A 25871-nucleotide genomic window follows, 5' to 3' on the forward strand; every position below is an offset into this window, starting at 1 on the left:
CAAGACGTCTTTAAAAATTGGCAATGAAGGGCGGAGAACAGCTGACAGTGAGTGTGCAGCGACTCTTTAGCTCCCGTCTCCCACCATCTCTCATTTCCTTCCTTCCCAACCATACTTGCTATATAAATGTCACCCAGTTAATCTGCAGTGTGTTTGTGTATATTTAAAGACCCCAAGAAGTGAAAAATGACTTTGGATCAGCAAATCCAAAAAATATTTTTTCTCCAGTTTTTCTGTAAACGCTCAGTGATGTGTTTCAAAATCAACGATCTGATTGGCATCTCCAGCACTTGGAGCTCACTGCGTCTTCATTTTTAGTTGCCGCCTCCATGTCGACAGGAACCTTTAGCAGCTGAGCAGAGGTTTCTGCTTCATGGGGTCTTTAAGGCTGCCACTGCCAAACAGCACTCAATTACTGTTTTTTATTTGTTAGCTAGAGTTGTAGGTTTAATAGAGTTATAGATGTAATAGTGTGGTTATAGTTAATCCCAAACTTCCCCGCACACTTCCCGTCACCAAATTCGATTAATATGGTGGTATAAATTCTATAAAGGTGGTGTGATGCCACCCTGCCCCAGTCTGGAGTGAACTCTGATATGATAAGATATGACAACATCAGTCTTCACACGACTGTACTAAGATCCATCAGATAAAAGACTCCTATCTATTTTGTAATCTGTAAATTACTGAGGAAGGGCCGACATCACATGCTGCTGAGCGATAGCCCATGTAGGATTTTCTCACATTTCCAGATTAGATGCACCAATGTGCTCTGATCCTGTGTTACATTTACTTTGTACATTTTAAGAATTTAGCAGATGCTCTTATGCAGTGCATCAGTAAGTGAAGCAGTATGAGAGTAGCAGCACACAGCTGTTGAGGAACATATCCATATCAGCTGTTGTGGGGCTCGAACCTGTGACCTGGTGGTTACACAACAACCTCTCTAATTATTATGATTATTCCTGATTATGTCCTCGTCCCCAGTGGCTCTAACAAGTCCTCGTCAGTCCACCAGAAGTCACTTCTACCATCTCAAAACTCCAAACTAGATCGAATTAAACTAGACCAAATTATAGAAGAATCAGATCAGTAGGTAAATCTAGTTATATCTAGCAGTTTGGTGTCAACACAATCACGTTCACAACAATGTATTTAAAAATCCTACAGGAATTATCATTTCAACACTGAAGGGGTTCAGGCCAGACTCGTGGTCAGGGTAAAGCAGAGGTCAGGGGTCGTTTTCGGTCTAAAGCTTGAAGGTCAGTCCAGGTCACCATGGAAACGACCTGAGGAGAAAACCAGATTAATTAGTCACTAGGAACTCTGCCCTCATGGCTGGTCACATCTATTTCACCTAACAAATGATCTTCGTTCTTGGTGACAAAAAAGGATATGATGTCATGGGTGATAGGGCGGGCATTTGAGGTGGGAACCACTGTTCTCTACTTAACGGCTTTCTTGGAGCCAGTCACTTCGCATCAGGCTTGAAAAGCAGAAATAAACATGTTGAACTTTGTGTTTGCATGCATGATTTCTTGGGTCAGGGGGATGCGTACTGAGGTTGGTCACAATACTTTTCTGCCTTTTAAATTAAGAGCCCAACCGTGACACTGGCACTGGATAGCTAGCATTATCATAGTTAGTAGCTAATAGCTAACTATCTACCAGTCAGCATTGATCATAGCATCGCAGCCAAGTGGTAGGTAGTTAGCTATTAGCTACTAGCATGCTAGTTAGCTAATATCGCTAGGGTAACTTTAAAACATGTAGCAAATAATCATGCGCATAAATATAGCATCTAGTCCTGCCTCAGACTGACTGAAGCCACCCTGCTTCTCTTCTTCGTTTATTTTGACTCTCTGCTTGGAACAGTGTTGTATAAAACTGGATGATGTCACACTGCCCTGATTAGAGACTCCATGTTGGATTTTCTTTCAGAGAAAATGAACATGCCTAAAGCAGCATTTCTATTGGCCGGCTGTGCGAATTCTCAGGTCACAATTCAGCACATGTGAACTTTGCGTGAATGCAAAGAGGCAAAACTGCTTTCAAACCAGAAATTATATTTTTTATTCGCTCTTCACATGGTTTTCAATGGAAGTGAAAGAGAGGCAAAGCACATTTTCACGCATTGTGGTGTGAACTGTGACCATGCCTTTACCTATCTGGTCACCAGGATCTCTGCTGCGATGTAATTGGTCACCAGGAACTCTGCCCTTACCTATTTGGTCCAGGCCATGGTGATGAGGGCTGGGCTCATGTCTTCAGAGTTAGACACGAGGGATCTGCGTCTTCTACGAGCTGGGTTACAGTCCTGGGAGAGAGGGAGATGGGACAGAGAGAGTTTAGGGTGAAGTGTAACTTGCATGTATTTGTGCATATGTGTGAGTGTATTCATCAGCTTGGCTTACCGGGACACAGTCACCGTCATCCAATGCGCACAGCTTCAGTTGACAGTGCAGGTAGACGTCACTAGTTTGCTCAGAGAACTGGAACATGTTGAAGGAGAAGTAGTTGGACGTTCCCGCTCCGTTGCCCTCCACCGCCACCGTCCCATCATCAGTGTCAGCACAGCTGCTCAGAAACAGAGAAACCAGAGATGACATCACCAGCTACACCAGTGGTTCAGCCTACTGGTTACAGGGACTGGCCAGTAACCACAACGTCACAGGTTTGATCCCCACGAGACATCCTGTCCTGTTGGAGTATCTTTAAGACAGACACTGAACTTGCTCACTCATTATTAGTCGCTCTGGTAATGGCACCAGTTAAATGGTAGACCTTGGCAGGGTGGCCCAGTGGATAGAAACTGTACAATTACCAAAAAGTCACAGGTTAGATTCCTGCAACACCCAGTGTCTGTCAACAGCCATGGGTCCTGTTTAAATGTCCCTGAGCGATATACTGAACCTGCCTGCTTACTCAGTGCTGTGGATAAGAGTCAGCTAAACAAATGACAAAAATGTAAATGCAAGATGTGAAGACACTCTCCTGCAACTTTGCCCTACAGAATTAGTGTTTTGCACCCCATGTTCACAGTCAGGGTGCCACCTGTGTGTGTCCTCACCCTGAAGTGATGAGGTCGTATCTCAGGCTCCCACTGGACGATGCCTCGTTGGTTGCCCAGCAGGAGTCGGTCACCACGGCGACTGCGTTGTCATCAAGCCCATCTGTCGATAGCTCCACCCAAATCGTCTGGTCCAAATTTATCTCTGTGCTCGAAGTGATAGCTTGCGTGCGATCGGAGTCCAAGTAGGCGTTCATGGTCAGAGTGTAAATCCATTCTCCAGATTCAATCACCTCGGACACAGAGCTGGGGAAGACAGACACACTTCAGCTGTTGAGTGAAGCTTTGGCTTCAATCAGCACAAAAATAACCATGTTTAGATGTCCTCCACATGTTGTATTGCAAAGGAAAGACAGCTTTAGACTTGAACTTAAACGAGCACAACAATTCCAGAAGGATGTATGAATTAATGTATTCTACAGATCCTGCAAAGGCATTTGATACTTCAGAATAAAAAATAAGAAACCCACAAATAAATATATACCGTAAAACTTCAATTAAAAGCCGAGTCCCAATTAGACGCCGGTCCCTTTTAGAAGCCGATTGCCAGTTTATTTTTTTTTACTTGCATTCAAACGTCAGTCACATTTGCTGATCGCCATGGCGGCACAGAGAAAAAAGTACGACCTGAAATTCAATATCCTTTTTTAAGGATGTCACCTTTCTTAGGGCCTGTGTCCACCAGCGACCTCTTGAGCACTTGAAGCGCTGGAGCTGAGCGCTTTGGCGCCGCCAGCTGAGCGCTGGAGCGGGGAGCGGAGAGGACGTGTCGTGTTGTTGCTATGACGCAATATACACAGAAGCTACACTGTTGTTAATGGTGTCAGTCGTCTCACAGCAGTGTATTGTTTTTATTGTTTCAAGTCAACTTTTGTTTTTCGTTGCTGGTTAGCTAGCTAATAGATGCTGCAGGACGCCAGCCAGTAACAGGACAAACAAGATAGCTGGGCTAACATAAATGTTAGCTGATTAACATAAATGTTAGCTACAAAACAGGGACTGTTGGTGCTCTGCAGCTTGAGTCCAGGTGGAACTTTTCCCCAATACAATCAGTGAAATCCAAGTCATGATTTGGAACTAAAGAGTGAGGGACCTTAAGATAGAGCTGAGAGTGGCAGTAGAGGCTAGAGAAGTGTCTAAGGGATTCAAACCTGAAGGCTTTCTGAGAAAATCATCTGAGAAAATCTGTTTGGGGAAAGGTGCCTTTGAGAAAAGCACTTAACCCCCAGCTGCCTCACTGTCGAACATTAAAGGAACACTTTGCCGTTTTTAAACCTTATCTCCATATGTTGGCCGTGACTAATACATGCTTTGAGACGGCACCTTGTCTGTCTACTCACTCTGTGTCTCGGAGATGCGCTGTGGGAAGTCCCCAAATTCACCCAGCGATGACGTCATCGGCAGGGATTTCTAACTGAAACTGCAATGTACCTCCTTGAACTACAACGCACTCTTCCTGGTGGCAGTAGGACTGCCCGCACCCTGAGGTTCAAAAACGGCAAAGTGTTCCTTTAAAAGACTGGTTGTACTGGACAGCTCCCAGAATGAATTTGGGAACTGTATGAATGTAAAACAAGGCAGAGCCAACAAAGAGTTGGTGCTCAAACTCCCTGGATAAAGAAAGGTGAAAAGAAACCGTGATTTATGGTTCTGTGTTGATAACTGCAAATACTCACCACACGCACACACACACACACACACACACACCTGTCTCTGATTCTGATGCCAATGTCCATGCTCGTATCGGCTGTCTGAGTAGAGTAGCAGGAGAAGTCGATCTGTACGTCATCGTTGCGAGTGATCGTGCCGTCGTCAGTGCTATCAATCGAGATGGTGTTCTTGAAGAGCAGTTGGTTGTTACTTGTCTGTGGGGTGAGGAGGATTCAGACGTTATTATAGGACAAGCTTTCAGGTACAGAAAACTGAAATGAGGAGCTTGAAAATGTTTATGTTTCATCCATTACTTTTAAAACAGATTTTAGCCATTTATCAGACTCTTATCCTGAGTGACTCACAATGAGGGACTTAGAAAGAGTATTTTATTTACTGTTCATTTTTTAATTATCTTTAATTCCTGGATTGCATTATAAGCAACCGATATTAAGGAGGTCAAGGCTCAGAGGTCACAGTGACCTGACAATATTCTCTCTTGTCTCTCTTGTAAAAGAGGTTTTTAAATCTTAATGAGACTTTTTTTACCTGGTTAAATAAAGGTTAAATAAAATAAAATAATAAAAATATTGCTATGATCATTGAATGATCATGTAAGAGTGCTAGGAAAAGCTAAGAGGAGAGTTAGAAGGGATTTGTTTTTGGTCTGCTCAGTCAACTTAGCCGTTAAAAACAGAGACGCCAAAATCATCCATGTGTCTCCAGTAGATGATTGGATCCAGTACTCCATGCTAACACTTTAGCGTCCACTATGTTGAGTGATAGTAGCTCCATGCTAACACTTTAGCGTCCACCATGTTGAGTGACAGTAGCTCCATGCTAACACTTTAGCGTCCACCATGTTGAGTGACAGTAGCTCCATGCTAACACTTTAGCGTCCACCATGTTGAGTGACAGTAGCTCCATGCTAACACTTTAGCGTCCACCATGTTGAGTGATAGTAGCTCCATGCTAACACTTTAGCGTCCACCATGTTGAGTGATAGTAGCTCCATGCTAACACTTTAGCGTCCACCATGTTGAGTGACAGTAGCTCCATGCTAACACTTTAGCGTCCACCATGTTGAGTGATAGTAGGCTCCATGCTAACACTTTACCGTCCACTATGTTGAGTGACAGTAGCTCCATGCTAACACTTTACCGTCCACCATGTTGAGTGATAGTAGCTCCATGCTAACACTTTACCGTCCACTATGTTGAGTGATAGTAGCTCCATGCTAACACTTTAGCGTCCACCATGTTGAGTGATAGTAGGCTCCATACTAACACTTTAGTATGTGGGTTATATTTTGCGTTCCTTAATGAGTCAATATAGACCGCGATTTGTTCTGTATTTCTCTACTTAAGGGATGAAAGTGAGAAGATAATTATGAATAATAATTAAACCAGTTATTTTAAAAAACGTGACCACAGGGTAAATCTGATAGAAAACACTGGAGCCGGTCAGCAGCAGCTCTCTCTCCTCCTCTGTGTGACGGTGTGTGTGTCTGCAATTATAGTATTGGAATTTTTGTTTCCATTACTATTTGTGTATCTTGTCAAGTTAAGGTTAGGGTTAAGTTCAGGCAAGTAAAACAACTTTGGTTCAGGTTTGGGTTAGGGTTCGGCAGCTAATTGAACCCCGGTCAGCGTCATCAAAGTAAACTCATCCGCCCAACCAGCACCCGACCACAACACCCTTACTGTCCACCATGCCACTGAATGTGACACTACTTCCTGTTTATAGGCGTGTCTCCTTCACGTAACCGTGTTGTGGTGGGAAAACGTAATCTTAACACTTTATGTGCCACCAACACGTAATTTGGTGTTAACAAGTCATGTTCATTTCACGCTGTTCTGTGAGATCAGGTTGAACATAGTGTAAGCTAAAGTGTAAGCATGAAGCACCAGAGTGACTGATGTACCGCAGACATATGGATGATTTTGTTCTTATCAGTTGAAGGCAAAGCTGACCAATGGGACAATCTCCCAAAAAACTGATGTATTCCTTAAGTAGAGGAGAGCACCCACCGTGACCACCGTGCTGCAGGTGTCACCGCTGAAGCTGAAGGTCACCATGTGGGTGTCATCGTCCAAATAGCCCGTGCAGGCGTCGTCGTTGAGGTGTAAGTCGGTGTAGTCGATGTTATTTTCCTCCAGGACACAACGAGGTAGGCTAAACGAAGCATAGCTGTCTTCACAGACCGTTGGATAGCCTGAACACAACCACAAGGTGAGTCAACACACACACACACACAGACATATACTTACACACACATACAAGCACACACAGGGAAACACAATCCTGACAAAAAAAAAAAAATTCTGCTGAATATTGCAACTGCGACATGAATTTCAATGTGTGAGGACCTCAGATTTCAACATTTTAAAAATTCCCTAAAAAGATTTATTGGGGAAAATGAAACGCCTTAGCTTTGGGATCCGTTTGAATCTAATGAAAAATGTCTTAAGACAGTGATGCATAGTCCAGGTTTAGTGGATCTCAATCCTGGTCCTCAAGTACCAAAACCCTGCTGGTTTCCTATTTTACCTGGAAGTTTATTACATTCACCTGGTATCCCACGTCTCACTCAGCCCCTGATTACACCAGGTGAACGCAATCACCTACCAGGAAACCAGCTGGGCTGTGACACTCGAGGACCAGGACTGAGAAGCATTGCTCTACAGGACCAGAACATCTTGTTTAGGAAGCCTTTGGGATTTGGAAGATGCAGTAGGCCATAATACCTGTCAGAAGGGCCAGCATACATACGGATGTGTCTAGAGCCTGTAGTATTTTAGGTCCTTGAACTGCCGTGTCTGAAATACCTGTGGCTGTGGCTACCTGTGTTTAGCTGAGCCGTTATACTGTAATATTGGTCAAAATTTTAAAAAGGCAATTAAATCGTTGATTGCGATTATTTGTGTGACTAATAATCGCAAGCTAAAATTTCAGCCCTACCTGTGGCTGTGACCTTTATAGGCCAGCCGCTAGTTTTGGAAGATTGTTTTTTCCATTTCACATTTCTCTACAATTCAGATGTCTTGTGGAAGTGTTTGGCTTAACATTGAACCGTTTCACTGTTGCATGTTGTTTGTTGGAGTTCTTCTTTGTCAGTGGCCTTAATCCTTTGTTGAGGATGGAATGTTAGCGTAGCAGGACTTACTTTAACTACCTTTAATTAAGTTGTCGTAGTGAGCTGTTATTGGTAGTTTGTTATACTTTCATTTGCCAAGATGTTCACATTTCATATGCAAGTTACTCGTTCTAATCTAGTTTTCACTTGTTTTGATGAACTGTGCAGCCTGTCAACTTACCAAACATGACATCCAAGCTGTTTTCGGAGGCGAAAATGGCCCGGCAGAGGCAGACGTTCTCTATTACACCGTTGTTGTTCCTCTTCTCACCGCAGAACTCGTCGGAAGTGCAGTACGTGTCCGGGCAGAAGGCCGTCGGGGTAGCAGCTACAGACACACAGACAGACAGACAGACAGACAGGTAGACAGACAGACAGGTAGACAGACAGACAGGTAGACAGACAGACAAGACGGGAGACAGGTAGACATCATTTGAGACAAATGAGACATAAAGGCAAACTGATAGGAAGGTAGACAAGAAAGCAAATAGACAAGAAGGGATACTGGCAGACAGAGAGGTAGACAAGAGGGGAAACAGATCTTTTTCTTTTCTTTTTTTTTAAAGGTATTATCTCCCACATCTTTATGGTTTTCATGGTTTTTTGTCATTTCTTCACTGGATAGCTAAAAGTACAGAGTGATGTGATGGAAGGAGAGAGGCAGGATGACAGGCCAACAGGTCCGGATTCAACAACATAATCAGTTCAGATCAGTCTACAAGTGTGATTTTTTCATTTTTTTCAAGTGAATCAAAGACTTTGATAAAAATATTGTTTTATTTTCAAACTAGGCAATGTGTTTGGGCAGAGGAACTCCGACCGGGAGTAGACCCTGCGGCAGACCTAGACATGCTGGAGAGACTACATCTCCCAGCATGCCTGTGAGGAGCAACTGGAGGGACTACATCTCCCAGCATGCCTGTGAGGAGCAACTGGAGGGACTACATCTCCCAGCATGCCCGGGAGGAGGACCTGGAGGAAGTTTCTGGGGAAAAGGACGTCAGGCTGCTCTGCTGCCATGTTGCCACTGCAACCCCGACCCAGATAAGCGTCTTGAAAACACTGACAACTGAACCAAGTACTGGACATATTGTGTACGGCATATATTTCATTTTTGTGTTATGTTATTATCCATTTGCTTATTCTCATCGTACATGTTCTGCATTCATTCTGTCTTTGCTTCAGTAAATTCTATTGCTGTTATTTTTGCACAATAATAATGCTGTAATCCATACTTTGTCCCATACTTTTTATCATACATTCTACCTAACATCTTCTAGTGTTAAAATTGTCAATTATGTTGTATGTGGCTTATGTTCTATTATACAACAGTTAGTTCCAGTCGAGTGCTGCAACAGCACTGGGACGTTTCACTATATGTATCACTCCGCTTTACAACTGTTCTAATATAAACAGTTTATGTGTTGCTTGGCAACAACAGGTAGTGGGTTCCTGAGGGAACTGTTATTGTTGGCGGAGAAGAATAACAGTCAAAAATCATAATCTGTTGTCTCAAATTACCATTAGGCTACTTGATAAATAGGTTTGTTTACAGAACTGTTGTATAAAAGCAATATCACATGAGAGGGAGTGCTGTTATACTGTATATCAGCACGGCGTCATTATCTTCGGCCGAATCACAGCCGTGCTGATATACAGTATAACAGCAGGACCTCGAGTGTGATGTTGCTCAATTTTTACTCTGCTGCTCATATTCTATTTTTCTTCATTATTACTGTTGGCTGCTGCAACGACCCAATTTCCCCAAGGAGATGGTTCAAGATTTATCTCTTTTCTTCTCTCTGTATTCTCATGAACCATAACCCAATGAAACTGAAGGACAGTCTTACAGCAGCCGGCTGTTTCCCTCCAGCCGTCCAGCGTGTCACTGCTATGGCTGCTGCAGGTCCTGGCGTAAGCCTCCAGAAGCTGGCATAGGAGATCGTCCCCCGCTGGGTAGTTGCACAAGATGTCTGTACAGGCAGATATATAGGGCTCTGGGTCGATGTGCATGTTGCAAGCGGTGAAGGGCTCCTGCATCAGTAGATTACACCTGTTCCAGAGATGCAGAGAGAGGAAAAGGGAGTTAGAATGATGAAGTCCAGTTGGCGGTCAAGATGAGGCAAACGGTCATTAGTATAAACAACAACAAGAAGGGATTTTCAGAACTGTAATGTTTTATTACTGGGTAACGGTGTGAACTAGATATAGAACAGTATGACTATAACATAGAGATGAATATATCATAAAGAAAAGAATTATAATTTAAATGAGTAGAAATAATTACATCAAATTACATCATTGATTTTTGCCCTAAAATGTGAGAAAACTATTTTATTGATCACAAGGTGGGTAAACTGTTCAGGTGTGTCTATCCTCACTTGACAGTCATGGTGTCGCAGTCGAGCGAACTGTCAGGATCTTCAGTCTGCGGCGTTTCACAGCTAGGGGGCGATAGAGAGAGAGAGAGAGATCAACACCACTCTCCTGGTCTGAGTTGTCAATGCAAATACACACACACACACACACACACACACACACACACACACACACACACACACACACACACACTAACCATCTTGTTAAAGAACCCCACAGTATCTGAAACCGTTAAAACCTGTTCATCATGATCAACACACTTTTCCACAAGCAGCATGTTGTGCATACTTTTCAATTATCAATTTATGTACCATGTAGCTGAACCTCACTAGTAGTCAGTAGGAGATTTAGGTTGTGAGTGAGTACTTACTCGTCGTCACTGTGGGTACTATCCTTCACTGTTGACACTGATACCGGGGGGGAACCAGAGGGATCTGTGGGGTTGCCACATAACCCCCCCGACGCATCGTCCGTGTATCCTAATCGGTGTCAGGAGAAAATGGGGGTAAATCAGATCAGTAAACTTTATACATTTTGAGGGAAAACTAGCTGTACATGGCAGCCTGCCAAAGGACAGCTATCAATCATTCATTTAAACAATAGAAAGATTATAGTTATTGAAAATGCAACTGGAAAAAAAATGAATGTGTACCATGCTACCTTTCCTTAACAAGTGCTGGTGTGCTTGAGCAAAGCATTTGAACCCCAACTGCTACAGTGGAGCTGCTCAGTGGCCTCAGTTTCTTTCTTGAAAATGCCATTCACCTCAGCTTTTAGGTTGTAAATAAATAAAATGAATTATATTTGGAATGTGACCGGTCTTCAACCGCTGTTGTGAAGGTGAGCAAATGACGTTAACTTCACTAGAGCTTATTCTGTAAGTTCAGTTAGCAGCAGTGACACCTGAGTGACAGGTCTACTCTGGATGAGCTGGAGGCCCAAGTGGTTTCTCTGGCAGAGGAGGTCTTCGCTCAGCCCTACTACAGATGAGGACCAGGAACCAGACAACATTTCTCTCTCTGCTGGGCATGATTTCAGTGAGGAAGGTTGTTCAGAAGCTGGATCTGGATCTGGATCAGCCCACCAGGTTTAGGACACCCAATCCATTATAACAGAGTGAGCAGGACCTTGGAGGCTGTAGGGCTGAGCATGAATGTTGAATGAATGAATGTTTAATGAATGAGTTTAACATAATGTTTAACAATTAGTCTGATGAAGGTCCAGTTGAAAACCCAAAATGTACTTAAAAAAAAACTATTTTGGATGTGCAAGTTTGCCACTTGCTGATTTGTAAGAATCAATCCACGTAATATATCCCTCCTCACTGAAAAATATAAAGGCTCTGTGGGAGGGGGGCTTGACGAAGGAATTAGTTATGGGATAGCATTTTGCATCGGGTGCGCTCCTTGACTATTTGTTTGAGTTGTGGTTTGACCCAGTGCGGGATCCTCCACCGTACCCATCTGACTGAAATCTGTTTGATTAAGCAGGTAATAATGGACATAGGCCCTTGTAATGTTTCTGTTGTGTAGTTATACACCAAACGAACAACGACTTACTGAACAGCAACATGGTTTATTAACCGAGGTTTGTACACGCACAGTTATCTCTGTCTCGCTGACTTCCTGTGTCCCAAGTACTTTCACTAGGTGGCGTAGTTTCACTGTCAACACATAGTACTCCTGTGAACATCACAGCCCTCACTTTTCTTTTTTTACTTTATTGGCATGACATCTTAGCCTACAATTAAGATTACAATCCATAAAGAAATTATTTATATAGATGCCATCATGTAAAGTAGGCTACTACAGTAAAAACAAGCATCTCTACACTTGAATCAACTTAAAATCCACAGTAGCCTATACAGATATGCAAATGAACGTCCTCTCTGTCTGCCACCACGCGCCACTATGTGTCACTTCCATCATTAAGGTGCGTCTTGGCAGAAATAGCCTGCAATTAATTAAAAAAAATTCGGTGCATTTTCAGCAGCGGTGCCGCTACTGAGTACTATACAAATACTATAGAAAACACTATAGAACGTATGTTTAGCATGGCGGGTCGCGACTTTACGGCGGCGACCCGCCACAGTAGAATATAAACACTGGTTGGACATAATGCTGAATGATGTGTGTTGATTGTTCTCAGAAACAACGTGTTTGTATGGCAGCAGAGAGCTAGCCAACTAACATACAGCTGAAATGTAAAGATTACATCTAACAGCTAACTAGCTAACACATACCGTTACAAACTGTTTCAAACACAACTCCAGTCTGTTGGCTACTAGCCAGAAATGTTGTGTTTAAGTTGTGTCAGTTAAATTTAGCATATAAAACAGCCTCTATCTTCTACTCTACTGACGTGTGGAAGGTGATGCAGCTTCTCTGGTCTCTCTGGTCCTTTTAGTGCAGCAGTTTGGTCCAGATCAGGACAACAGTGGTTGCTTCCCATAGACAGCTGTTGTAGTTACAGGTAAACTGGACCCAGGTAACACGGCGGACGGTTATCCCACGCTTAATGACGTCATGTCCCGTCTAGTGTTATATCTCTATGGTCGTCAGGCTCTGACTGCACTATGTCGCATGTTCTAGTCTTACCCATCGGTGCATAAGTATTGGACAGAAGCTTTTGGCACAATCTCTGAAATCACAGAGCCTCTCCCAAAATACAAGGCAGACCTCATAGCTTTAGTAACACTTCTGGTGAGGCACCTAATCCTGTTTTGGTGAAAATCACCTCCTGAAGATCTGGGAACTTCCTTTGTACGCGCAAAGAAGATACGACTCCCGTTGATTCCAGAATGAATAGATCTCTTTGCATGTGTTTTATGTTGAAAAAGGGCTGACTGTGTATCCTTTTTACCTGTATTAGTCTTGTAAACAGAAACCATGCTTTTTATTTTACATTTTTATTAATCATCATTTTGCTTTGTTTGGTGTCTTTTGATACTTTCTCGACTCCTCTGTGGGATAAATTTACTCAACTACATGTCATACAAACTGTATTGATACTCGACAAGTCGACCCCTACCAGCCAGTCCAGAGACACTGTTCCCAAAATCCACATGGTCGAAGAGGCGTGTCAGCCAAAACACCTTAGCAATTAAGTCATGCTCTTTCACTTTGGATGTTGGACACCAACAAGGATGTTGTCTCCTAGCTGTTTGTGATATTCATAGACAGGATATCAGTTGAAAACAATGAACATCCTCTTTGGTGTCTACTGCATCCCTCCACAATGTGAATTCAGACACTGAACCAGGTGATTCACTTATGGTCCGCATGAGGATGAGGAAGCAAAGACAAGCATGTGCTACTTCACTGTATTGGCTTTTCTGTCTCTCTCTGAATACAAACATCTGAAACCTCTCCTGCTTTCCTCTCCGACCCTACTGTCCCTTCCTACTTTTTATCCGTCTGGGATTTAGTTTTCCATACCTGTAATGTCGATCTGCACAGTTACGCCATCAAAGAAGACAGGAATCATTTCGCCATAGTACGGTATCTTGGCAGTCACTCCAGTCCCGTCCTTAGAGAGCTCCACACCGCTAACCGTCTCCGGCGTGTCGCTGAGCGTCTGCACGTCGTCGCCCACCTGCATCACATCAGAGGGGCAAAGTGGAGGAAACACTCACTCAAACATTACAAATACACAAAAATGTAGACAGAGACTGTGAGCATTTATCTTACAACACAAACACTGATAGGACGATGTAACACATCAGTGAGTAAGAACATCACTAGTCAAACATCAGTCGCTCCTAGTGGGACAGCAGCAGTAGGTAGCTTACCGTAACTCTCCCTTGTTCCAGAGTCACAGTAATGCCGTCGTCCTTCAGCAGCAACAACACATGGCTCAGAAGTGGAACATCTGTGCGGCGGCGTTCCTGGAAGACCGCCACCACGTCCACGTCCGGGTAAGTCTCCGACGCAACACTCAGCAGAGTGTATGCACACCGATGCGTGATAGTCTGATCGTTCCCGTGAAAGTCAATGACAGTGGAGCCAGACACGGTGCACATGGTGGGCGCTGGCAAGCATCTGATCGAGTTGGAGGACAGATAGAAGAGTAAATTAGATGGATACCTTTTTAATCCGTGGGAGGGAGAGGCCGTCATCATCAGCATCATAAGAGACATTATGGCAGAGACTGAGATAATATGAAAAACATGAACAAAAAAATCTAAATAGGACATGGAAAAAATGAATTAAAAATCGACTAATTCACATACTGTCACAAACGATAAAGAGAAAAAAAAAGACATTTGTAAAATAAATCCCAAATCACCACCAACATTTAATCTATTGTTCCTTGAGCCAAGTCTGATCTGTCCACCAGACAGACAGGCAGAGAGAGAGACAGACAGACAGAGAGAGAGAGAGACAGAGGGAGAGACAGACAGACAGACAGAGAGAGAGAGAGACAGGCAGACAGAGAGACAGACAGACAGAGAGACAGACAGGCAGGCAGAGAGAGAGACAGGCAGGCAGACAGACAGAGAGAGAGAGAGAGACAGGCAGACAGACAGACAGAGAGAGAGAGAGACAGGCAGACAGACAGACAGAGAGAGAGAGAGAGAGAGAGAGACAGACAGACCAAAATTACTACCAAAATTCACCTGCTACTTTCACCATTTCACCGGCCAAATTTTCACATTTTTACATTTTATGCATTTAGCCAACACTCTTTCCAGAGTGACTTCCAGTGAGGGAAACAGTAGAATGAGCTTTGATTCCTAGATCACCAACATTATAAGCAATCAATAATAAGGTCAAGGGTCACCGAGACAATATTCCTCTGACCACAGAATGATCATGTAAGAGACACGTGCTCAGGAAAGATAAAAAGCTTTAAAGATGCGAGAGGGGAGGGATGTTTTTAGAGAGCGGTCAGAGGGAGCAGAGCAGGAAGGTATGGGAGAGGAGGTTTGATTCAGGGGAGGAGAGGCCGACATGAGGCCCTTCTTTACAAGATGAGTTTTCAGGTTGAGATGGAAGACGGGGACAGACTGGGCTGTCCTGACTGGGTGGGAAGGTCAATCTACTGTTGTTTTAAAATGGAAAACAGTCTCCAGACTGTGGCTGGTTACCTGCCACAGTGGCTGGTAGAGCCGGCAGTGTTTTGACCAGCATGTGGCTGGTAGTCACATGTCAACCAAGAGCCGTCCGATAAAGGAGTCGCTTATAAAATCAACAGTTCTGCCTGAGGAACACAGACTTCAGACATCATCCTATGAAGAGTTCATGTCCAAAACAACATATATCCATTTGGGGGAAAAAAAACATTGTCTGATATTCATCATTAAATATCTCTAAAATCAACCAAGGACTTCAGTTCCCTACTATCTTTTAAAAACTACGATCATTTGTTGTGGCTGTCCTGTCAATCATTTTGTCCCAGTAGGAGTCACTTCAGTCCCAAATGGCAGAGATTTTGTTTTGGAACCAAACTCTTCATCAGTAGGTGAAGCCGGATAGCATAGCAGCTTCACATATTTCACAACACTTTCTTCCAAATATAAAACAAACATATTTACTGTCCCTCGCCCTGGCACCAGGCTGCGGAGCCACAACTGAAGTCATCAGTGAAGACTCCAGTCACATCACAGGTTTGGAGGCTGCAGGATTCCAGTTCTTCTACTGTATCTTCTACTTCATAAGCGACACCTGGGAAGTGAGGAACAGTTAACAAAGTTAGTTTCTGAAGTGATAAGATTATAAAGTGTGTGAGTAGATATTAGAGTAACAGGCAATACAAAGGCAGTCTGCTGGTAAGATGTGAGGCTCGCTTTGTCGTTTGTAGGAAAATAATGCCCAGGTTGAAAATAAACACAATTATATCTTTTAATGCCTCATAAGTGATACAGAGGGTTTTAAAATCAATCCAGAGATGAACGGGCAGCCAGTGCAGGGAAGCCAGCACAGGAGTAGTGAGGCTGCCTGAGTCTTTCTGAGGAATCTCACTGCTGCATTTTCAACTCACTGCTTGATGGAGGCATGTGAACAAGGTATTACAGTCATCAACATGGGAGAAGATAAAAGTGCCACAGTTTTTATTCAGTTTCCACAAAACAGCTAGTTAGCTTGCCGCTAGCTGCTTCCTTTGGTTTCAATGAGGAATGCTAACAAGACATTTTAGGGAAAGGACAGGACAAATGTGGAGACCTTTCTCCACACAAAAAAATCATTATCATCCAATATCTCTAAAATCGAGACAATACAGGATGTGAACGTGTTACCATTTTGTCAACCAAGGACTGAAGTTATCACTCTCCTTTAAACATCACCGGCATTTGGTTTAATTTTCTGCTGCCAAGCATTTTGGACTGAAACTCTTTCATTCTGATGGAGCAGTTACATGAAGGCGTCACTGTAGTTCGACACCACTACCCCTGTTCCAATTACTATACATGTTAGTATGTATTAGTATTAATAGTATTAATACTAGTATTTCACTATATTGCTAGATAGCACTATATAATTACTATATAACTATACTAATCTATATAATACACCTTACAATATGTCACTGCAGATTATCCCAAGAGTTCCCAGTCTCTCTCATGTCAAAGACCCCAGAGACACTTTAGACCGCACAGACCCCCATTGGATTCAGTCCCTGAAGAGTTTGTTATAGATTTTATTCCTTAGATCCACATTTGAGAAGATTTTTTGTTGTTAAATATGACTTAGAAAATAATTACTTAACTGTTTATATTGTAGTTGGGGAGAGAGTGAAACTCAGGATCAAAACAGGAATTCTTATATATTGTAACTTTATATTAACTTGAAGTGAATTAAATAGCAGTCATACTGAAATATTTTACATTTTGATGTGGACCCTGTAGGACCCTTTCCAGGACCCCTAAGAGGCCCCAGATCCCACTATAGGAACACCAACCTGAGTATCTGCATCCAGTCAGGTCGTAGTATTCATCCACAGGGAGTGAAGCAGGGTTGATAGCATCGGAGTTAGATATGTCACTAGCCCACCATTGCACAAACTAGAAAGGAACAAACAAAAAACAAAACACTCACAAAGTTTGACAGGCATTTTCATCTACAGGAATGTTGTTGTTGTTGTTGTTGTTTTATTTAAGACTTATTTAGTAATCTCTCAAAATCTTAAAGTAGTAAAGAATATCAAAGTAACTCAGACTGTGCAGCCACAACAACAGCATCTCCGCTTGGTTCCCTTTTTTGTCTATTTTTTAATCTTAGGACGATTTCACAATAAGTTTGAAGGTTTTTTCCCAGATCCGAGACTGTTTACGCCGAATGTCTGTTGGTGTGAAAGCTGTTTTCGAACTCGGTGCGGTCCAGAAAAGCAGACTGAGGTTTGCATGAAAACAAACGGGGGTGTGGGTCCACAGCGGGTGTGAAAGCAATTTCTTTATTATTTATTTATATTATTTATTTCTCCAGCCCTTTATCACAAAGCATTCTCAAAGGACTTTACAAAGAACAACACAATAAAACACAAGGACACGAAACAAAGCACAAGACACAAGAAATAGATAGCATATAGATAGCATCTCTTATTGTAGATATTCACTTATTACACAGTGCTTTAGGTCACAGTAGAGTTTTGTAGTGTTTACCCACTCATGATGTGGCGAGTGCACCTGTTCTCCTAACTATTCACACTACAGCGCTTTACTTGTGTATCATAATGAAATCATTTGGAGAGGAGGCAACATATCTGACTGGAGCAGCTCACTGTGATGAACTCTCCTTCGAGCGAGTGCACTGAGAGCAAAGCACCGAACGCACGACTCCCATCAGGCTGTTCTGTTACAAAGCAGCAGGATTGTAACTGCTGCTCATCCAGAAAAGAGGTGTGGCACCAAATAAACAGAAACAGAACTAGGAAAACAAACATGTCCCGCAAGTGACAGAAAGTGACGTCGGGGACGTAGAGCGATATGCAAGAGCATCGTGATTCACAAGAATTTTCATGTGTGTGAAAGCAAACCTGCGAGGATGAAAAACACCTTCGATCTCACCGGACTCAAATAATCAACTCAAGTGTGAAAACGCTGCTAATTTACAACCACAGTCCTCAACAGTTGGATAAGTGTGTGTGTGTGTGCGTGTGTGTGTGTGAACTTTGCGAACTATCTTTCCTACAGTCTCCATCTTTGCTGCCTGAGGCTGTCAGCTTCCATCTCCATCATCTGACTGATTTGACATCACATACTCAAAAACTCTAAATAACTCTTAAAACATTTTAGCAGACCCTTTAAGTAATATCCAGATTCCCCTAATTATGCCTTACATATTATACTTACAGCAGTATTGGATACATATTATACTTACAGCAGTATTGGATACATATTATACTTACAGCAGTATTGGATACATATTATACTTACAGCAGTATTGGATACATATTATACTTACAGCAGGGTTGGATACATATTATACTTACAGCAGGGTTGGATACATATTATACTTACAGCAGGGTTGGATACATATTATACTTACAGCAGTATTGGATACATATTATACTTACAGCAGTATTGGATACATATTATACTTACAGCAGTATTGGATACATATTATACTTACAGCAGGGTTGGATACATATTATACTTACAGCAGGGTTGGATACATATTATACTTACAGCAGATTCGATGGCACTGTTAGCGTAATCAGTTTCTGTCTTGACCCTCAGAGCTGCTTGTGTCCCAAAGTCGTGGAGTTCCATGGTGAGCTGACAACAGTAAAAGATACAGAGACTGTAAGGAAATCGCATCCAAAGCGTTTTTAAAAAAGATTTTGGTTTTAGATAAAAAAAATTATTTAAATGGTTAATTTCATACAAAGGATGCAACATTAACACAAGTGAACTAAATCTAAAGACATACAAGCTAAGCTGCAAATGAAACTGAAGAAGACTCACATAAAGAGTTGAGCCACTTTTAAGAGTCACTAATATGTGACATGATCCAGCAGTCCCAATGTCTGGCAGATCATCATGAAGAGGCGATCCAAGGGCTAATTCAGTGTTAACTACAGTCACTTCAATGGTGTCTATAGTCGATGAACTGACAGCAGCACAATCTGTCTCGTGGTCATTGAAACAAACTGAAAAGTATTCACTCTCGGAATCATGGGAAACCTGTTAACATCAGAAAAAAACACAACAGATTAAATAACAACAACAACAATAACAACAATTACAGCTGCTAGCAGCAACATGGCGGCCGGGAACAGCTTAGCCGTTTCCTTATGAGGAAAAAAGGAAGAGAAACTGAAATCTGTGAGGCTCTTAATGGTTTAGCCCCATCTACATTTCTGCTCTTTTGAAGCCTTAAACACAGACACGGCCTCTCAGATCTTCCTCCTTAACGCTGCTCTCCATCCCAAGGTCACACTTATTGTAAGTTGCTTTGGACAAAAGCATCTGCTAAATGACGTAATGTAATGTAATGTCTAGATTAGAAACCAAAGGTGACCGTGTCTTTGCTGAGGAGATTCTGTCTGTTTCTTCTCTGTCATGTTTTAAACTCGCCTTTAAAGGATAAGGCTGGTGTTTTTTAATGCATTGCTTACCGTCAACAAATCCTATGAAAATAACAAAATCAGCAATGATTTTGTTATTTTCATAGGATTTGTTGACGGTAAGCAATGCATTAAAAAACACCGGCCTTATCCTTTAAGCTGCTGATGCCCCTCAGGCTGCAGAGAGGATCAGCGCCAAACTGGAGGGAAAAGGTCAATAATGCCAGTAGGTGGAAAGACATGAATCTGTTTTCAAACATGAAGCTTCATCTTACTCACATAGAGTGTATTGTATGTCTGTCCATAAAAGGTGATGGGACACCCGCTGATGTCCACCTCTCCACTTCCACCTACTTCGAATGTCTCCGCCTGCACAGCAGCACCTGGACCAAGACATGGAGACACATGACTGGTGTGAACAGAGTCTGTTAGCTGAGGCAAAGTTCACTCTGTTCAAGGCAGTACAATACAACTGGAGTACAGAAGCCTAACGGTTACAGAAAGTCAGTGGTTTGAATTCTCAGACCTTTAGGGAACAGGGACAGTGAATCAGAAACGCTCTCCTGTTCCTTAACTACTACGACTGAAGTGCTCTTGAGCAAGGCAGTGGAGCTGCTCAGTGGCCGACAGCAGCAGACTGGTTGTACTGGGCGGCTCCCAGTGTGAATGTGAAGCAGGGTGGAGCTCAGTCAAGCTTCCCCAGACAAATAAAGGTTAAAAAGGGACCAGCTTTCCTATAAAAGAGGATTCATATTTGATTATGGATTGCTGCTGCCATGTCTCCCCATTCTTGAAAGTATACTTGTGTCATGTGTATTCCTGTTTACTGTCATACGGTACGTCTCGTCTTGTAGGGTGCTAATGTTTAGTCTTCTGTCATACGGTACGTCTCGTCTTGTAGGGTGCTAATGTTTAGTCTTCTGTCATACGGTACGTCTCGTCTGCACTATATGTGACAGCCTGTTATGTTTTCTCCTTCATGTAGTGTAACACTTCCATATCATGTGATGTCTTGTAAATATTGCACTGCACCAACCTCACCAAGTCAAATCCATAGTATGTGAAAATGTACCTGGCAAAAATAAATCTGATTCTGATTCTGATTTCATTGCAGGCCTACTGCCCAAACTATGATGTGCAATACTCCTGTACTGTATCTAAGGTTTAAACTGTCTAACGCTTGACACTAATGTTTTTCATTTGTCTTATTGTATGTTTCTATTGTATATTTAATTGTGTTTTGTCATTTGTCAACACTGTCTCTGTCAGTGTTTTTATGAACTGCCAGATGGGCCAAAGACAAATTTCCCCTCTGTGTGGACAATAACCCTTTGGAGGACACACACATACATTTTGATAAAACTTCAACTTTTTCTCTTCACTACCCACATTATCCTCATATCACTGTCCTGGTCTGCATCACTACTGCACTGGTCTTCCTCATCATGGCTCTCACACTCTTCCTCACTACATGAAGAAGACCCTGACAGAATATCTTTCACAAACAATCTTTCTACCTTCTGCAGCACTAAGTGTTTTCCTTGCCATAATTCCCTGCGATATTATACAGAACAGAAAAGACACTCAGAGCTGAATCCTCACCTGTATATTGCCTACTTCCCATAGGAATACATTGAACATTAGAAGACATCAGAGGGACAGTGGTCTCTGTGGGAAACCACCTATGTTTTACCCCTTGAGGGATGGTGGTTACTGGGTGAAACCACCTATTTTTGCCTCTATAAAATCTATATTTATTTATTTTAACAATCATTTTTTGGTCATCACAATTCTTCAACGTGTTTTCTACAATAAACAATCATAGAAATTGCAAGAAAATAAACCTGGTCAAATACCAATTAACCTTTTGCACCTGAAAGTGATTCTGATTCAGATACTGCTGCTGCAGCTAATACTGCATGTACTTCTACTGCTACGTCTACTGCAAGTACTACAGAGAACTTGAGTCAATCCCAAAGAGGAATGAGGCAATAGGAATGTGTTGCAGAGGCGAGGCTGCTTACCTGCCAGCAGGCTGAGCACAGCCTGGTAGAGCAGGAAGTGGAGCATGATGGAGCCGGCTGGAAGAGACGCAAGGAGGTCAGTTAGCAGACATGAAGAAAGTCAAGTTTACAAGAATGCATGTATATCAGGGGTTATATTTCAAAATGCTTCTAGTTATTCACAATCATGGTGCAAATGTGCACATGTGAACAAGCAGAGCTGGAGAGTAATATCACTACATGTAATTAAACTAGTAGTAAAACGACATTTTTTAAACCTTTCCAAAAGAAAGTTAACATTGCTTCACCTGTGATGAAGCCGGACGGCTCATTTGGTTTGGACTCTAGTTTCTGGCAGGCAGCTTAGAAACACACTCAACATTTCTAGCACTTTATTTCAAAGAAAACACAATTTCTGTCAACATCCTAGTCAGTGGTATTTTTTCAGGCATGTGATTTTGTATTATAAGACATTGTATATGCCATAGGTGTAGATATGATGATGTCTACAAAGTAGTTTGAGCTGTGTTTTCTAAGTAACTAGTTAACAAAACTGTTTCTCTTGAGTGAAGCTTTGCTGTAGACTTTCAAAGTAAATTCTCCAACACTGGGAAAGAGCTTGATATACAAAACCTGTCGACCCAATTAGCTATAACCCGTTTTTGAAACATCTCATACCTGCCGATTGAGTATTGACTTCTGCCAGCTCAATACAAAATGACTTCCAACCAAATGGATTTCTGTCTTATCTTCATTTAGTTTTAAAAAATCTGTACTCATCCAATCATTGATAGCAAATAAACAAGAAGACAAGGTGTGCAGACCGGTGGTGGAAAGAGTACTAGAAAGACCTACTCAAGTATAAGTGAAATTACTGTTTAACGTCAAATTTAGTGAGTAAAATGTAAAAAGTAGCTCATTTAAAATGTACTCAGAGTAAAAGTTACTGAGTTACTTTTTAGAAAAAGAAATAAAGTGCAGAAACAAAGTAAAGTCAGATTACTCTTCTCTTCTCTGCTGACTGCCTTTTACTGCTAACGGCTCCACAGTTGGCCAAGTTAGGATTCATGTTTTCATGTTTATTGCCATTATCATCATTACATTTATTTTTTATTCCTTTTTTTAATTTCATATTTAATGCCATTATTATCATTATAATTATCATTATTTGTTATTAGTTATTACTTTTACACTGTGTTGTAATAACGTTTATAATTTAGGTAGAGGCCATGAATAAGCCCCTTAGGGTTTCCTGCCTCTTACGCTGCACTATATACTGCTACCTTTGTTTTTTTGTTTCTCATGTCTTCTCTTTCTTGTTTTTAAATTGTGCAAAATAAATAAAAGTAAAAAAAACAAAGAGTAAGTCAGTTTCTGATGCTTATAGAGAGCCTAAAAAATGTACTCTGTAATTGCCTGGTCTGTAGCACTTTTTGAATTTGCAGGCTGATTCATAGCGGTCTGGTCAAGTCTATCCAAGACTTGGTAGATGTTTGTTGTCAGTTATCAAAATCTTTGACCAATCACAGCAGCAAAGCAGATTGACGTATCTGGAAATGTCTCAGAGCGACAACAGTCATGGTGTCGTTCACTTCAGAGCTTTTAAACTGCTGATTGTTCCTGCTTTAATTCATCGATGCCGTTAAGTGTTTTAAGGACTGATGAAATCTCTAAATCTAGCTCGCTATCATCCAATCCCTTTTCCTGCCATTTTGGTCGTTGTTGTCGCTCTGTAATGCTCGGCATAAGGAGGTTTGTCCCGCCTACATCCACCATCCAATCAGGTTTATCGGACAGTATCTGTCCAAATTAACTGCCGGTGGATAGGCTTGGTCCAGACCGCTATGAATCACCATGCAAATTCAAAAAGTGCTAAAGACTGAGATTCATGGCGGCTGGACACCAAATTTCAGTTCTTCAGTCCAAAGATACTTAAGAAACAGTAAAAATACTGACTTTGCCTATATACTTTTTATACACTTTGCCTCTATACTCTGCTTATACGAGGCTCTAGGTCTGGGTTTCACAATGAAAACAGAGAGGGAGGAAGAGCCTCAGGTTCTCTTACCGTCCGAGGGTTTGGTAGAGGAGCAGGGAGCTGAAGGAGCTCTGGGTCTCTGGGAGCTGAAGGAGCTCTGGGTCTCTGGGAGCTAAAGGAGCTCTGGGTCTCTGGGAGCTGAAGGTCGGTGTTGAGGAGAAGTCGCTCTCGATGCTTCGGCTCTCTGAAAGATTTATTCAGTTTGTCTCTGGATGGAGGAGACTGGTCTCTCTCTCTCTCTCTCTCTCTCTATTTATCTCTGTCCCTGGTGTCATTTAGTAATTCATCACACCACTGGTTCTGTCAGATTCCTGTTCCAGATTAATTGTTCTCACTACATTAAGTCATATACAATGCCAGGAACCGTGCCAGGCAAGTTTTGGTTCCTGGCAACGCTATCACATCATTGGCATACCCTTTATGTTTGATCTTATGCGCTCCACTGTCCTGTTTTTCTCTCCTCTGTCTCTTTCTTTAGGTGCAGCTGATGACAATTAGTGTGCTCATCTCATCATCACCTTTGGGTGCATGCCCATAAAGATGATTGATGCATTTGGACAGACTGACAGCACTCCCACTTGCAGCTCATGTTTGTTTGTGTTTTGTAATTGTTCTCTTTTCTGTCTTTCTTTTGGGGAAGGAGGCCTGGCAGTCCAGTTATCGCGGCTTTGTTTGTTTGTTTAGTTTATTCTGTGGTTTTGGTAGTTTAAGGGGACGCACTGGGACTGGCGGCCCGTTGCGTGGTTGGCCCAGTAGTTTCCCCCTCCTTTTGATCTGTTTGGCCTCCTGACTCTTGTGTTTATTTTTATTGGAAAAGTTTACCTTTTTTTTTGTAAAATAAATGTACTTTTTTGCATTTGCAACTTGGGTCAGCCTGCTTTATATGTTGTGGTCTTCATTTAAGTGAGCTAAAGGTGTTGAGGGTGTAACAATGTTATATATGAAGACATTCACAAACATTCACCTTTGGCTTTGAAGAGCAGGTAAAGAGACTAATCCAGTCCAGCTCCTATGGAACAACCTTCCTGAAAGTGTTCGATTAACAGCTTAGCACTTGACTGGAACTGGTGGACAGAACCTCAGTTAGACTCCCTCACCTTCCTCACTGTAAGGGAGAACCTCAAATCTCACTGGTCAGGGATTTGTATCTAATGGCATCCGGCTCCCGGTCAGAGGGAGTGACTGACGAAGGGAAACTTTATTGTCTCACACTTCTGATACAGTAGGTGAATGGTGATGAAGAATTTGGCTCTAAATGATAAATGAGAAAATACAGTATATAAAAAAATGTTTGTTGAGAATACAATGATAATCTTACAAATGAAATCATAACAAACCCAAACAGAAGTAAAGTGACAGCTATACTGGAAGAATTCAGAATATGATGGAAAATATCCAGCACAGTAATGTTTAGAACAAGTCATTCAGAAATATCATTAAACGGCGCTAACTGTGATATATCTTACACATACCCAATAATATATATGAATATAAACATAACAGTATCCTGAACACTCACAAAAATTCATGAAAAATATAGGAATGGTTTTATATGGATTTTTTGAGAATTAGCCAGGAGATCATGTGAGATCAGGTTGGAAGAGAACAGGAAAGGGCTCAAAATAGAGCTCTATGGGACAAAAGGGGGCGGGGCTTATCACCATGTCAGTAAAGAAAACAGAGGAAACATAAACCAATGTCACTTAAATGTTTATGGAGCCACTGAGAAGCTTCTGTTTGGCTACAGTATGCTTACTCTCAAAAATGGTACATTGATGTTGCTCACTGTACAACTTGAGTTGTTTACGGAAATACGAAAAACTCGATAATTGTGTTCACTTACCCATAGATAAAATGTAGATAGGCACAAGAACAACCAGCAGACCATGGTGGAACATGAACAGACCTGGTGTAGCAGCTTGGAGTGCTGTGCTGCAAGTACAAGTTCGCATACGCAAATGTTTTACATGCTGTGTAGTTTAGGCGTCACCGGTAGACGCTACAAAGTCTCTATTGGTAAGATAAGACTTAAACCTGTCTAAAACAGTCCATTAAATCCCACCCAGTTGGACAGATGGTCAATTAAAA

The 25871-nt window shown here is 42.0% G+C and overlaps 1 protein-coding gene across 1 annotated transcript; it reads right to left on the minus strand.

The window, feature by feature from the left end:
- Window positions 1-219: 219 nt before the first annotated feature.
- On the minus strand, window positions 220-15872 carry LOC139915559 (uromodulin-like). The gene is made up of 13 exons (XM_078283629.1): window positions 15772-15872; window positions 14026-14275; window positions 13673-13829; window positions 10606-10714; window positions 10238-10300; window positions 9707-9909; window positions 8038-8184; window positions 6751-6935; window positions 4778-4935; window positions 3071-3316; window positions 2415-2577; window positions 2225-2317; window positions 220-1289 (listed from the first exon to the last, which is right to left on the minus strand). The coding sequence occupies exons 2-12, from the start codon at window positions 14254-14256 to the stop codon at window positions 2225-2227; spliced, it is 1755 nt and encodes a 584-aa protein (XP_078139755.1). The 5' UTR covers window positions 14257-14275; window positions 15772-15872; the 3' UTR covers window positions 220-1289.
- Between the last annotated feature and the right edge of the window lie 9999 nt (window positions 15873-25871).

This window comes from Centroberyx gerrardi, chromosome 5 (genome assembly GCF_048128805.1).
Source record: "Centroberyx gerrardi isolate f3 chromosome 5, fCenGer3.hap1.cur.20231027, whole genome shotgun sequence".
NCBI classification, from domain to species: domain Eukaryota; kingdom Metazoa; phylum Chordata; class Actinopteri; order Beryciformes; family Berycidae; genus Centroberyx; species Centroberyx gerrardi.